The 15,239-nt window shown below is 38.0% G+C and overlaps 1 protein-coding gene and 1 long non-coding RNA gene across 16 annotated transcripts in view; both read left to right on the top strand.

The window, feature by feature from the left end:
• LOC141378151 (uncharacterized) overlaps positions 1-2,970 on the top strand; it is a 3,932-nt gene extending 962 nt beyond the window's left edge. Inside the window, exons 1-4 of the long non-coding RNA XR_012391949.1 lie at positions 1-535; positions 619-800; positions 1,053-1,251; positions 1,661-2,970. The exon at positions 1-535 is cut by the window's left edge and continues 962 nt beyond it. This is a non-coding gene — a long non-coding RNA (uncharacterized lncRNA). The remainder of the gene's footprint in view (positions 536-618; positions 801-1,052; positions 1,252-1,660) is intronic.
• plecb (plectin b) overlaps positions 1-15,239 on the top strand; it is a 246,898-nt gene that overhangs the window by 18,450 nt on the left and 213,209 nt on the right. For 10 of the 15 annotated variants that reach the window (XM_073925724.1, XM_073925725.1, XM_073925727.1 and 7 more), the window contains exon 1: positions 5,421-5,608. The exons of the other annotated variants lie outside the window; for them this stretch is intronic. In XM_073925724.1, the coding sequence (XP_073781825.1) occupies positions 5,518-5,608 (91 nt within the window). In that variant the 5' untranslated portion in view covers positions 5,421-5,517. Of the gene's footprint in view, positions 1-5,420; positions 5,609-15,239 lie in introns of those variants that run through there. 15 annotated transcript variants of the gene reach the window in all.

A 15,239-nucleotide genomic window follows, 5' to 3' on the forward strand; every position in this document is an offset into this window, starting at 1 on the left:
TTTTAGATATTTGGGCTAGAAATAAGACGAAAAATCAAGTAAGAAAAGCATGTTATTAGCTTGTGTTGATGAATGGAGTGGTTTTATCACCAGTCTGACAGGAAACACTCACACATGTTCACAGAGCATGACGGCACACACACCTGTTTAACAAAACACCTATCTGTAGGCACTTCTGAAAGTTTCAGCCAGGCTAGTGAAAGAGTCGTTGAGCAGGACTTGTTTGAATAAAACTTGTTTAAAGTGAACTCTAGCACACTGAACACTGCCTACTACTGCTTAAAAGAAGCATCTACATTCACATAGACTTCACTATGTGTATTAAATTTAGCCCTAGCTGTTTTGGAATACGTGCTTCAGTCTACATTTTTGTGAAACATAAACAATGTAAGTTTCAATGCATGTTTCAGATGACAAATCCACTAGAGGGCGCTGTCTACATTTGAAATATGTTACTTAGGGTGTGTTTTGTTGCACGTTTCAGGTGACAAATCCACTAGAGGGCGCTGTCTACATTTGAAATACATTACATAGGGTGTGTTTTGTTGTACATTTCAGATGACAAATCCACTAGAGGGCGCTGTCTACGTTTGTGTGAATCTGAAACACGTTACTTAGGGTGTGTTTCGTTGCACGTTTCAGGTGACAAATCCACTAGAGGGCGCTGTCTACATTTGAAATACATTACATAGGGTGTGTTTTGTTGTACATTTCAGATGACAAATCCACTAGAGGGCGCTGTCTACGTTTGTGCGAATCTGAAACACGTTACTTAGGGTGTGTTTCGTTGCACGTTTCAGGTGACAAATCCACTAGAGGGCGCTGCATACATTTGTGTGAATCTGAAATACGTTACTTAGGGTGTGTTTCCTTGCACGTTTCAAATAACAAATCCACTAGAGGGCGCTGTCTACATTTGTGCGAATCTGAAACACATTACTTAGGGCGTGTTTTGTTGCACGTTTCAGGTGACAAATCCACTAGAGGGCGCTGTCTACGTTTGTGCGAATCTGAAACACGTTACTTAGGGTGTGTTTCGTTGCCCGTTTCAGGTGACAAATCCACTAGAGGACACTGTCTACATTTGAAATACATTACATAGGGTGTGTTTTGTTGTACATTTCAGATGACAAATCCACTAGAGGACACTGTCTACATTTGAAATACATTACATAGGGTGTGTTTTGTTGTACATTTCAGATGACAAATCCACTAGAGGACACTGTCTACATTTGAAATACATTACATAGGGTGTGTTTTGTTGTACATTTCAGATGACAAATCCACTAGAGGGTGCTTTCTACGTTTGTGCGAATCTGAAACACGTTACTTAGGGTGTGTTTCGTTGCACGTTTCAGGTGACAAATCCACTAGAGGGCGCATTTTACATTTGTGTGAATCTGAAATACGTTACTCAGGGTGTGTTTCCTTGCACGTTTCAAATAACAAATCCACTAGAGGGCGCTGTCTACATTTGTGCGAATCTGAAACACATTACTTAGGGTGTGTTTTGTTGCACGTTTCAGGTGACAAATCCACTAGAGGGCGCTGCATACATTTGTGTGAATCTGGAACACGTTACTTAGGGTGTGTTTCGTTGCACGTTTCAGGTGACAAATCCACTAGAGGACACTGTCTACATTTGAAATACGTTACATAGGGTGTGTTTTGTTGTACATTTCAGATGACAAATCCACTAGAGGGCGCTGTCTACATTTGTGCGAATCTGAAACACATTACTTAGGGTGTGTTTTGTTGCACGTTTCAGGTGACAAATCCACTAGAGGGCGCTGCATACATTTGTGTGAATCTGAAATACGTTACTCAGGGTGTGTTTCCTTGCACGTTTCAAATAACAAATCCACTAGAGGGCACTGTCTACATTTGTGCGAATCTGAAATACGTTGCTTAGGTTGTGCTTTGTTGTGTTTTAGATAGACGTCCTTCTTGTACATGTCCAGGAGAAGGCGGGGCTTGTCATACAGGTCAGCTAATGAACCACTGAGCTAAATCCTTCCCTTAACCCAACCAATAGTGTTTTCAAAAGCAGGCGTAAGAGAAAAATGCACTGCCACTTTTGTAGAAGGGTGCTTCACTGGACTCGAACACGAGCTTTCTGAAGCACAAAAACCGTACAAAGTGAACTACAGGCAAACTGAGCATGCCAGAGAAGTACATATATGGAGCTAGATAAATATTATTACATATCATAGACAGCCTTAAATTGTTTAATGGTGTTTATTTGGTGTCGTGCAAAGAACCGCACAAAAATAATCCTATATGTTCCTGTAAATATCATTCGTGTGTAAAGAAACAAAAGTTGTTGTCATTATACTGCCCCCTAGTGTTCATTTTATCTACAAATTCTAATGTTTAACTTATGTTGAAGTACTGTTTCCAATTATAGTTGTTGATGCGATTTTTGTGTATAAAGATATCAGTCTAATTCAAAGAAATGTTAACATCATAGAGTGCATTTTTTTTGTTTTTGTGAGACCTGAAATAGAAGTCAGACACACTGAGTAGTTGTGCTCCAGTATTTCATGCAGTGCATTCTGAGAATCCTGCCTACTCAGTGTACGCTGTATGCTTCCTGCTATTGTTTAATTATAGTATCTGACAGTATATCCTGTATGTGATAAGCAATTTAAACAGTGCTATGATACACTGTTATCACAGCGGGACATTCAATTATCTCATTTTTTATTTTGGGGGAAAACCGTCTAAACTTTTGATAGCTTGAGAGAGAAAGTAAAACAGGAACATGGGAAAATGTGTCAGTGGTAATGAACCGGCGCAACTAGAGGTGCTTCATTGGCACTTACACATTTTACCATGTTCCAGTATTACTTTCTCTGTCAAACTTTTAAAGGTTTTTATGTTTATATTGTTTATTGTGAAAAAAACAAACATTACATCAGTACAGAAAGTTACATATCATTCTTTTTCTTTTTCTTTTTTAAAAGAGACAAAAAAATAATAATAACAAAAATATATATATAATAAAAAAGAGAAATATTAATAATAATAATAATAATGATAATAATAAGAGGAAAAGAAAAATAGAAACATGAGTATTAAGTGTACTGAAAATTACAACCAAAAATCACAATCAAATGTTCAGATACATTGTCAATGTTGAAATTAATATTTACAATTAAACGGTATAAAATAGTATTAGATAAAACAAAAAAGTTTAATTAATACGAAATAAATTAAAAAGGGAGGGAACTCAGGGGAGTGCATCTATTAAATGGAAGGCAATACCTTAAGAGAGTTAAAGTAAGTAATAAAACATTGCCACTTTTTAAAGAAAATAGTTTTCCCAGAGCATTTAACCTTTTCCAACTTAAGAAAATGCATGGTATCCACAAGCCATTGGGATGTAGTTGGAGGCTTATTTGATTTCCAGTGAAGTAGTATACGACGCCTGGCTATTAGTGAGGTAAAGGCCAAAACATTAAGTTGTTTATAATTGAATTGGGACCAAATCTTTGGAACCCCCAAAATGGCAACATCAGGGGATGGGTTTATATTTACCTGCAACACCTTGGACATAATTGTAAAATAATTAACCCAATAATTCTGTAATAGAGGGCACATAAAGAACATATGACTCAAATTACAACTTGGTGCATGACATCTGTCACATCTGAAACTTTTAAAGGTTTTTGACCCATATTTGTTTTTTTAGTAGAAAACTGTAATAAATACTGTTGCATGGTTTAGTTTTTACTACAGTAAACCGTGGTGTATTATAGTATAATATACTACAATATTTTTGGAAACTACAGTATTGGGTCATTACTATAGTTGTTGTGTTACCACAGAACCTGTAGTATTAACACAACAGATTACTTCAAGCCATGGTAACACAACAGCTATAGTATTTGTTTCATACTTTACGCTCAGTGAATATGCGATTTCAGATTATTTTTCAGACATTTACTTCCAAATGTACCCAGCAGAGACGCACACTGTCATAAAACGTTAATATTGGGTTAGATTTAGGTCACCAGTGTCAAAGGACAGCGCTATTTTGGTGTCCAATAATGACGTCAAATGACGTTGATATTTGGTTGATTTTAGGTTGTGTTTAAAAGTGACCAAAATCCAACGTTGAGTCAAAATCTTAAACCAACATTATATTGACGTTAGAGCTGCACGATTCTGGCTAAAATGAGAATCGCGATTTTTTTTGCTTAAAATAAAGGTCACGATTTTCTCACAAGTCTGTAGATGAAAAATAAAGGTATGGTAAAAACAAATGGCACAACATAGACAATAATATGATGTGTAGATCTACTGGTTTCTATAAATAATTCTATTCTACTTATAATAATTCTGATGTTGAATTATTATGTTTGAGATATATGCTTGCAATCTGTCATATTAGACAAATTTATTCACTGGTAAAATCAGACATTTGCCATGATCCGATTATATTCAACAATATATAGGCTAGAGTAGTTATACTGACATTGTAAACATTTATTTTCATGCACAACTCTGTGTTCGCTATGAAAGAAAAACATATCAAATGCTTGTCCTAATCATAACTTTTAAATGCGATTTGATCATTTAAATTAAGTGCACACTTTTGGTTTCATTTTGACAGCTAATTACTTGTTCATACTTTGCGCGCGGCTCCCAAACGATCACTCTGTGCCACAAACTAAATATTGTTTACAACTGTATTACCTGTTACTCGCAACAAATGCAGGTTCTGTTCACTAAGTAGACACGCGTGCATCTATCATTACGTAGAGCGCGTGCGTGCCCTCTCTGTGAATACAGCTCACGGTCAGCAGCTCACGTCACGTAATTGACGTCAAATACTGACATTTATTCGTCAGGTATGGCAACTAAAATCTAACGTCTGATAGACGTCACAGTGGTAGCGATCACATAGCGTTAAGAACTTTAGTTAAGAATGGTTAAGAACTTAATTTGGACAACTTTAATTAAGATTTTCTCAAAATTTAGATTTTTTTTTGAACCCTCAGATTTCATGTGTTTCAAATAGTTTTATCTCAGCCAAATATTACCCTCCTATACAATCCATTAAATAATGGAAATCTTATTAATTCATCTTTCATATGATATATACATCTCAATTTAAAAAATGACACTTATGACCTAATAATAAAATGATAGCTTTGAACATATACATGTAAATCTTTAATGAAATACTCAGCAAGTGTATTTCTTTTCGAACATAGCTGAATACAAAGTACATTAGCAACTTTCTAAACTTGTGTGCCAGACTGACTAAGAGGTGTGTCTGACTCATTCTATTTATATATTGATGTGCTGTGCCTTTAAGAGGCGGGGCTTCACAGGCTCTGCTGCTATTTCCCAGTCAGGAAAGAGGGGGCGTGGCCTTGGTGGCTGCAGGAATGAAGTTTAGAGCGAGAGATAGAAATCACTGCGCTGCCACACACACACACACAAACGCACACTCTCTCTCATACAGTGGTGCTCATCCTTTACCGGCTCACACACACACACAGACTGATGGCCATGTACGAGCCCTTCTGCCTGCCACCCAACGCAGACGAGCAGGACTTCATTCAAGCCTACGAGAACGTCAGAGAGAAATATAAAGGTACCACATGTGCATGTGTGTGTGTGTGTGTGTGTGTGTGTGTGTGTGTGTGTGTGTGTGTGTGTGTGTGTGTGTGTGTGTGTTTGTGTTGAAGTCAAAATAATTAGCTCTCCTGGGAAATTGTAGTTCGTTTTCTAAAAAAGTCATTAGTATTTTGTTCATAAATATACATGTTGTACACTATTAAGTGTTATTCAAAATGTTCTATAAATAAAGTTAAAAAAAGACCTAGGAAATGTTCACAGTAATTTCCTTTAATATTTTTTCGTCTAGAGAAAGGCTTATTTCTTTTGGTTTGGCTGTAATTATAGCAGTTTTAATAAATAAAAACAATTTTAAAGTTAATATTATTAGCCCCCCTTTTTTATCCCCCCCCTCCTATTTCTGTAATCTAGTTTAGTCTTTAAAGTGCACTTTAAACTAAAAGAAATGAGTTATTAGAAATTATTTATTCAATAATTTTCAGCTTAGTCAGCTTAATTCTTCAGCTTAGTCACTTATTTTTCAGGGGTCACCACAGTGGAATGAACCGCCAACTTATTCAGCATATGTCTTACACAGTGGATGCCCTTCCAGCCACAGCCCAGTACTGGGAAACACTCTGACAATCTCATATACATAATCGTATACTATGGCCAATTTAGTTTATCCAATTGACCTATCGCGCACTGTGGGGGAAACCAGAACACCCGAAAGGAAACCCATGCAAACACAAGGAGACCATGCAAACTCCACACAGGAACTCCAACTGTCCCAGCCGGGACGCGATGCTAAGCACTGAGCCATTGTGCCATCCTATTTATAATAGGAAATGTGCTAAATATCTACTCGGAGCATGATCTTTAAGTAATCTAATGCAGATATCTAATATTGTAAGAGAAAAACAAATAAAACTGTATTGTTGGCTATTGTCAAAAAATATATTAGAGGTTAGGTTTTGTAGAAGGGCCCTATATTATAAAGTATAAGCTAAATATACAGTTTGGTAGAAAAAAGCTTGTCAAATTGATCGGTTATGAGGTAATGTGTTTAGCATATACAGTAACCCAGCACTGGGAAACATCCATACACACTCATTCACTTATATACACTACGGCCAATTTAATTCATCCAGCTCCCCTATAGCCCATGTCTATGGACTGTGGGAGAAACCAGAGCACCCAGAGGACACCCACACCAACACAGGGAGAACATGCAAACTCCATACAGAAATACCAACTGACCCAGTGACCTTTTTGCTGTGAGGCGAATATTGCTAACCACTGAGCCACCGTGTCTTATTAGAAATGAGTTAAAATATTAATTCATATAGATACAGTAATACATTTGATATAATGCAATCAAATATGTTTTAAAATGTGTTGAATTGTTTTTTTTATATATTTTAAAATCATTTTAAAAGCACATTTCCTAGTACAAAATAATTACTAATACATTTTTTGTACATTTCCTATTATAATTATATCAAAACATTTTTGAAGTTGAAAACAAAAAACCAAATTGGATCAGTAATATGTATTGCTGGAGCTTAATTTGGACGATTTTTAAGGAGATTTTCTCTTCTCCTCAGTTTGCTTATTTTTAACTAAACAAAATGTGAACTAATAATATTGATCTTAAAACTGGGCTAATAATATTGACCTTAAAATGAAAACAATAAATAAGTAAAACTGCTATAATTACAACCAAACTAAAATAAATAAGTGTTTCTTTATTACTATATAAAAATATTTTTAAAAGAATAAAAACTTTACTGGAGCGCTAATCATTTTGACTTTAACTGTATGTATGTGTGTGTATATATACAGTTAAAGTCAAAATTATTCACCCTCCTGCTAATTTTATACATTATTTTTTAAATATTTCCCAAACGATGTTTAATAGAGCAAGGAATTTTTCACAGTATGTTTGATAATATTTTTTCTTCTGGAAAAAGTCTGATTTGTTTTATTTCGGCTAGAATAAAAGCAGTATTTAATTTATTAAAAAACATTTTAAGCTCAATATTATTAGCCCCTTTAAGCTTTATTTATTGCAGATTGTCGACAGAACAAATCCACTGTTATACAACGACTTGCCCGATTAACCTAGATAAGCCTTTAAATGTCTCTTTAAGCTGAATACTAGTGTCTTGAGGAATATCTAGTCAAATATTATGTGCTGTCATCATAACTATGTCATCATAACTATAACGTTTAGAAATGTGCTACAAAAATATTTCCATTAAACAGAAATTGGCGGAAAAATATACTGAAGGGGCTAATAGTTCTGACTTCAACTGTATATGTGTGTGTGTGTGTGTGTGTGTGTGTGTGTGCCGGAGCCACGTGCAGTCAGGTTTTGCTGGTTATTGATTTGCGCACATGCTGTCTGTCAGTCAGTCCGTCAGTGTGTGGAGTTTGCCAGAGTTCAGAGAGGGTTTGCTGGAAAGACTGAGCTGATCCGAGTACAGTGAGACTCGCACGGTTTTCTGATGATGCGTCTCATTGAAATGCTGATGTTTAATGCATGAGGGTCTGGGCTGCAGAAACGGCCCACGCGCGTATGCCCTGAACATCATGCTGTCGAGATGTTTGTCTGCCAGTTCGGGTCATTTGAGTTCGTCTTTGAGTTCTACTCCTGCAGTTTATGTTCTGATGGTGGGTAGAGTGATGATTTGATGACACCGTCTTACTCTCATTATATGTGTGTGCTTCTAATAATGGCATTTTAAATATGCTTTTAACACTGCAACGGCACGGTGGCTCAGTGGTTAGCACAGCAAGAAGGTCGCAGGTTCGAGTCCCGGCTGGGTCAGCTGGCATTTCTGTGTGGAGTTTGCATGTTCGCCCGTGTTGGCGAGGGTTTCCTCCGGGTGCTCCGGTTTCCCCCACAGTCCAAAGACATGCGCTATTGGTGAATTGAATAAGCCAAATTGGCCTTAGTGTATGTGTGTGAATGAGTGTGTATGGATGTTTCCCAGTGCTGGGTTGCAGCTGGAAGGGCAAATAGTATAAGAATGAGCAAAACTGAAGAAAGTGCTGTCGAACGATGGACAAATCAGAAATTGTTGTTGTTTTTATGCCTTTAAGCCCAGTTTCTTTATCCTGTGTGTGTGTGTGTGTGTGTGTGTTTCTTCTCTCACCTGAATGTGGGGAAGACACGGTGTTGATGCTTCCTCTATAAATATCGGCCCACTTTTGTTGCTGTGTTGAGAAAGAGACAGAGGTCTGTGCTGAATCACTGTCTGCACGCACGCGTTTGTGTGTGCACATATTTATGTGTATCTTTGTGTGTGTGTGTGTGTGTGTGTGTGTTTGTGGTTGTAAATTGTGAGTTGTGAGGATCTGCCTTCTCTTCTTTCTCTTTTCTTCTGCCAGAGACTCTGTCGGATCTCCTTATTAAGGCAAGGTCAACCAGACTCTCCTCTGCTCTAATACTTCTGCACATATTTTGTTTTTAATGCTGCAAACAATTTTTTATTTACAAGAAAATATTGATTTGCTCTGGATTATTTCAGACAGCACACTATAACGATGTTTAAACTTCAGAAGAAAAGTTAAATAATCAATTTTTGGTGGAAAAACCAGACATCTAACTTTTTTTTCCTTTTGAACATGTATATATAAATATAATTTGTTTTCAACTATATATATATATATATATATATATATATATATATATATATATATATATATATATATATATATATATATATATATATTTATACACTCACCGGCCACTTTATTAGGTACACCTTGCTAGTACCATGTTGGAACTCATTTTGTCCTCAGAACTGCCTTAATCCTTTGTGGCATAGATTCAACAGGCTACTGGAAATATTCCTCAGAGATTTTGCTCCATATTGACATGATAGCATCACACAGTTGCTGCAGATTTGTCAGCTGCACATCCATGATGCCAATCTCCTGCTCCACCACATCCCAAAGGTGCTCTATTGAATTGAGTTCTGGTGACTGTGGAGGCCATTTGAGTACAGTGAACTCATTGTCATGTTCAAGAAACCAGTCTGAGATGATTCACGCTTTTTGACATGGAGCATTATCCTGCTGGAAGTAGCCATCAGAAGATGGATTCATGCTTTCATGTTGTTGATGCCAAATTCTTTTTTTTGCTGCCATGTGATTGGCTGATTAGAAATTTGTGCTAACGAGCAGTTTAATAGGTGTACCTAATAAAGTGGCCGGTTAGTGTATATTTGTATTCATGAGTTCAAAAGTCACCAAAACTGGAAGAACACGTTATTTTAAAAAAAATAAAATACACTCAATATGCATATCAGTTTGACACGTATATTTCACTCCTATATTCCTAGTCAGTTTTTACAATTAAATTACGAACATATGACAAATATTGAATGAAATGTGAACTTGTGAGTTATAATTCCATTTAAATGCTATTTTGAACAATTACTATAACATTTCTACTTTACTGCTTGCTTTAACCAACCAGAATGCAGTCAATTTTGTTTTTCAAATATTTACTTTTCAAACCCAATTTTCATATGTGACTTAAAAAGTGTGACTTTAAAAAAATGGCTTTCCATAAATCTAGAAATAACTATCTAAACCAACGTCTCTAGTCTAAAGCTGAATGTGTGTTATTTATAGACAGCTGTTGCTTTAAGATGCTGAGTGATTGTGGCCTTGCTGCTCACAGTTGTTTTCTGTTTTGTTCTCCTCTGATTGGTCTTCAGATTCTCTGTCAGACTATTGTATTAAAAGAATGAGCTAATTACATTGTGCAAACTCTCAAACAGAGACACGGCTCTTCATTTTTTTTACAACTACCTCTCTATATAGGCAGTTAAAAAATATCTGTGTCTGCCTTATCATTTTTGTCTCTTTAAATTGACCAAAATTGTTACCATGCTGGATAAGATGATCAGATTATGTAGTTTAACAATGCTTAGTATAAACATTCTCTGTTAACTCATGTTTGAATCTAGAGTTTGTGACTCTCTGGACTACATACATCTGAAAGTGTGACATGTACAGCAATCAGCCAATCACATGACACACGAGTGCAGCAAACAGCCAATCACATGACATGAGTGCAGCAAACAGCCAATCACACGTGCAGCAAACAGCCAGTCATACCCCGTGAGTGCACCAAATAACTAATCATGACACAAGAGTGCAGCAAACAGCCAATCATGACACAAGAGTGCAGCAAACAGCCAATCACACGACACATGACTGCAGCAAACAGCCAATCACACGTGCAGCAAACAGCCAGTCATACCCAGTAAGTGCACCAAATAACTAATCATGACACAAGAGTGCAGCAAACAGCCAATCATGACACAAGAGTGCAGCAAACAGCCAATCACACGACACATGACTGCAGCAAACAGCCAATCACATGACACATAAGTGCACCAAACAACCACTTACGACAGATGAGTGAACCAAACAGCCAATCACATGATTGCAGCGAACAGCCAATCACGACACGAGTGCACCAAACAACCAATCACATGACATGAGTGCACCAAACAACCAATCACATGACACATGAGTGCACCAAACAACCAATCACGACACAAGAGTGCACCAAACACCCAATCACATGACACATGAGTGCACCAAACAACCACTTACGACAGATGAGTGCACCAAACAGCCAATCACATAAGTGCAGCGAACAGCCAATCATGACACGAGTGCACCAAACAACCAATCACATGACATGAGTGCACCAAACAACCAATCACATGACACATGAGTGCACCAAACAGCCAATCACGACACAAGAGTGCAGCAAACAGACAATCACATAACACATAAGTGCAGCAAACAGCCAATCACATGACACATAAGTGCAGCAAACAGCCAATCACATGACACATAAGTGCAGCAAACAGCCAATCACATGACACATAAGTGCAGCAAACAGCCAATCACATGACACATAAGTGCAGCAAACAGCCAATCACATGACACATAAGTGCAGCAAACAGCCAATCACATGACACATAAGTGCAGCAAACAGCCAATCACATGACACATAAGTGCAGCAAACAGCCAATCACACCACGTGAGTGCACCAAGCAACCAATCACATGATACACGAGTGCACCATACAACCAATCACATGACGTGAGTGCACCAAAAACTAATCACATGACACATGAGTGCACCAAACAACCAATCATGACACATGAGTGCACCAAACAATCAATCACAACACAAGAGTGCAGCAAACAGCCAATCACGCGACACATGAGTGCACCAAACAACCAATCATGACACATGAGTGCACCAAACAACCAATCACGACACAAGAGTGCAGCAAACAGCCAATCACGCGACACATGAGTGCACCAAACAACCAATCATGACACATGAGTGCACCAAACAACCAATCACGACACAAGAGTGCAGCAAACAGCCAATCACGCGACACATGAGTGCACCAAACAGCCAATCACATGACACATGAGTGCACCAAACAACCAATCACGACACATGAGTGCACCAAACAACCAATCACATGACACAAGAGTGCAACAAACAGCCAGTCCCACACCATTAGTCAGTTACGCTAGTGGGGTGATGTAGTGAATAGTGAATGAGGGCATAGGGGCTGATTTCAGACTGACATATACTTGATCTTATCTGCTTAAAACTCAAACTGGCTTTGTGCAGCAGGCCTCAGGTTTCCCACAGCGCGTGTTTCGTCCTCAGTTTAGTGTTTTTCAGTGTGCTTCTGTTAACGTGGCCAGAATAAATATGACCCACTGGGGTTTGGGTCTGGTTAGTGTGGGTCAGTGTGCTTCTGTTCCGACAGTGGAAAGTATTTAGTGCAGTGTAAAGCGTCTGTAGCTCATCTGTGTCCTTGTGGAAACTCGCTCTGGTCTGACGTTCACGCGCAACTGAACTGCATGAACACCTCCCGCGGTTGCCATGGAAACATACCATAACAGCAAAGTTCCTAGTGAAAGATAGTTGAGATGGACAGATTCAGCGCTGTCTGTCATCAGGAGAGAAATGTAAACCATGTTTGCCTTCTGGACCGACTGAAACTGATTGTGACGCTCTCTTGTTTATCAAGCCATGACCATTGACAGTGAAATTTGCTGTTTGAAGTACACATGAAATCAAAACTAATCCTTTTGATTCTGTCAGCTCACGTCGCTAGTTTTGTGGTGCATAATTCATCTGTGCATGTCATTAAGAACAAATAATTGTTTGCCTTTGTAATCAGGGTGCGAGTTAAACATTGGCGATCAGGGGGGTCAAGTTTTTATGTTCGGTAATATGCCTCAGTGAACCAAAGTTATATATCTAATTAATTTATTTACATCTACTTTATTAATTGAGGCGACGCAGTGGCGCAGTAGGTAGTGCTATTTCCTCACAGCAAGAAGGTGGCTGGTTCGAGCCTTGGCTGGGTCAGAGTTTGCATGTTCTCCCTACGTTCGCGTGGGTTTCCTCCGGGTGCTCCCGTTTCCCCCACAGTCCAAAGACATGCGGTACAGGTGAATTGGGTAGGCTAAATTGTCCCTAGTGTGTGTGTGTGTGTGAATGAGTGTGTGTGGATGTTTCCCAGAGATGGGTTGTGGTTGGTAGGGCATCTGCTGCGTAAAAACGTGCTTGATAAGTTGGTGGTTCATTCCGCTGTGGCGACCTCGGATTAATAACGGGACTAGAGCCAACAAGAAAATGAATGAATGAATAAATTATTAATCGAACTTTTTTAAGGTATTGCTTTTTCTACTCTTTTAGCTAGACGAGCCATTCTTATCAAATGGAAACAGGTGATTCCTCCATCAGACACTGTAAAAAAAAACAAAAACAAAAAAAAAATGCAGCTGTGGTTGCCAGTATTTCACCATTAAAAATACGGTACAAACCGTAAAAAAAAAAATCTAATTTTTACAGTAAACTACCAAATTTCATTAATGTATAGATGTAATATGTCTGTATTTTGAACTGCCAACATCTTCACATCTTTTGTTACAGAGAAAGACACTTTAACAAAGTCATGTGCAGGTGGTGATATTGAGAAAGTTACATAATGAACCAAAGCTCATCACAAACTAGATTTCCCGCAAGCAGGAAAGTGTATCAGTAGAAGGAGCTCAGTGTCATTCACACAGCTAATAAACACCAGTATGAAAGTCATGAAATAAACATTGTTTATCAACATTAGATGTAACATAAACCTCTAGCGTACATCACTGATGGGGAAACTACGGTGGCCTGGACGTGCAAAAACACAATTTTGTAAAAAATTACAAAAAGTGTAAAACATTTTTACAAAGCTCGAGGGAAATGTACATTTTGCTAAACATTTTTACCTATCATCAGACACAATTAAATAGGAAAAACTATTTTACCAAGGACGAAACAAATTTACATTTTAGAAAAAAAATTAACAAGACGCAAAACACTTTTACAAGTCCCGAAACAAATTTACAATTACAGATTCCTTACGGAAAGGCAATGTACCACACACCGGAAGTGTGCTGATCAGTATGTAGATTTTTGCTTATTACTCAAATTTCACTGGCAGTGGCGCAGTAGGTAGTGCTGTCGCCTCACAGCAAGAAGGTCGCTGGTTCGAACCTCGGCTCAGTTGGCATTTCTGTGTGGAGTTTGCATGTTCTCCCTGCCTTTGCGTGGGTTTCCTCCGGGTGCTCCGGTTTCCCCCACAGTCCAGAGATATGCGGTACAGGTAAATTGGGTAGGCTAAATTGTCCGTAGTGTATGAGTGTGTGTGTGGACTAAGCCGACAAGAAAATGAATGAATGAATAAATGTGGAGACAAATCTTGCTTTACTTAACATGATCTGAATATAAATGCACTCATTGCTTACTGAATGTTAGCTTCCCGATCAGGTTTCACTTAAATCCTGACCTTTCCCGCTTATTAAGTATAACACTGCAAGAATGTGCATTTAAACGCATCATATATGTGAACATATGGCATTCTGAGCAGGGTCTGGGATTGTCTTGTTCAGTGTGTGTGTGTTTGAACGAGTGTGTATGCTGTGGTGTGTGGTTTGCAGCAGCAGCAGGTGTCGGGGCGTCAGTGAGCCGCTGTAGACGGAGATCATTAACACCGGCCTGTATATACAAACTCTCCTCATGTAAACCCCCAAAGCGCTTAAAATAACTGCATTTTGCCCCCCCCTGCTCACATGGCCTCCAATTAAACAACTATTTTTGGCCTTTGGCAGTCTTGATTGTTTAGCAAGGAGCAATTTAAATACCACTGTATTTTTGGCACTAAAGAAACAAACTAACACACAGCACAAAATGATTTTTGTCTTGTTTCTATAGTCTAAATATCGAAAAGTTCTTAAACCAAGAAGCATTTTACAGTAATGAAAATGTATAGCACTATATTCATAATAATTCTTGTTCCAAAGCAGCTTTACAAAAGGTGCACATTATTGCATTACAATCAAAATCATAAAATGTAAGGTTATTATCATAATTTTATTAGTTGCTAATAACTTTAACTAATTAACTAGTAGCGAATAGCTTCTAACAGTTAATGCTATTTTATATAAACATAGTTAACCTGCAGTTATATAGTATATACTGTTGGTGATGTCTGTATGACATTATGATGAAGGCTATTCCAGAGTATAGGAGCCATATATGCGAAGGCGCGACCT

Source organism: Danio rerio, chromosome 16 (genome assembly GCF_049306965.1).
Source record: "Danio rerio strain Tuebingen ecotype United States chromosome 16, GRCz12tu, whole genome shotgun sequence".
Lineage (NCBI taxonomy): Eukaryota > Metazoa > Chordata > Actinopteri > Cypriniformes > Danionidae > Danio > Danio rerio.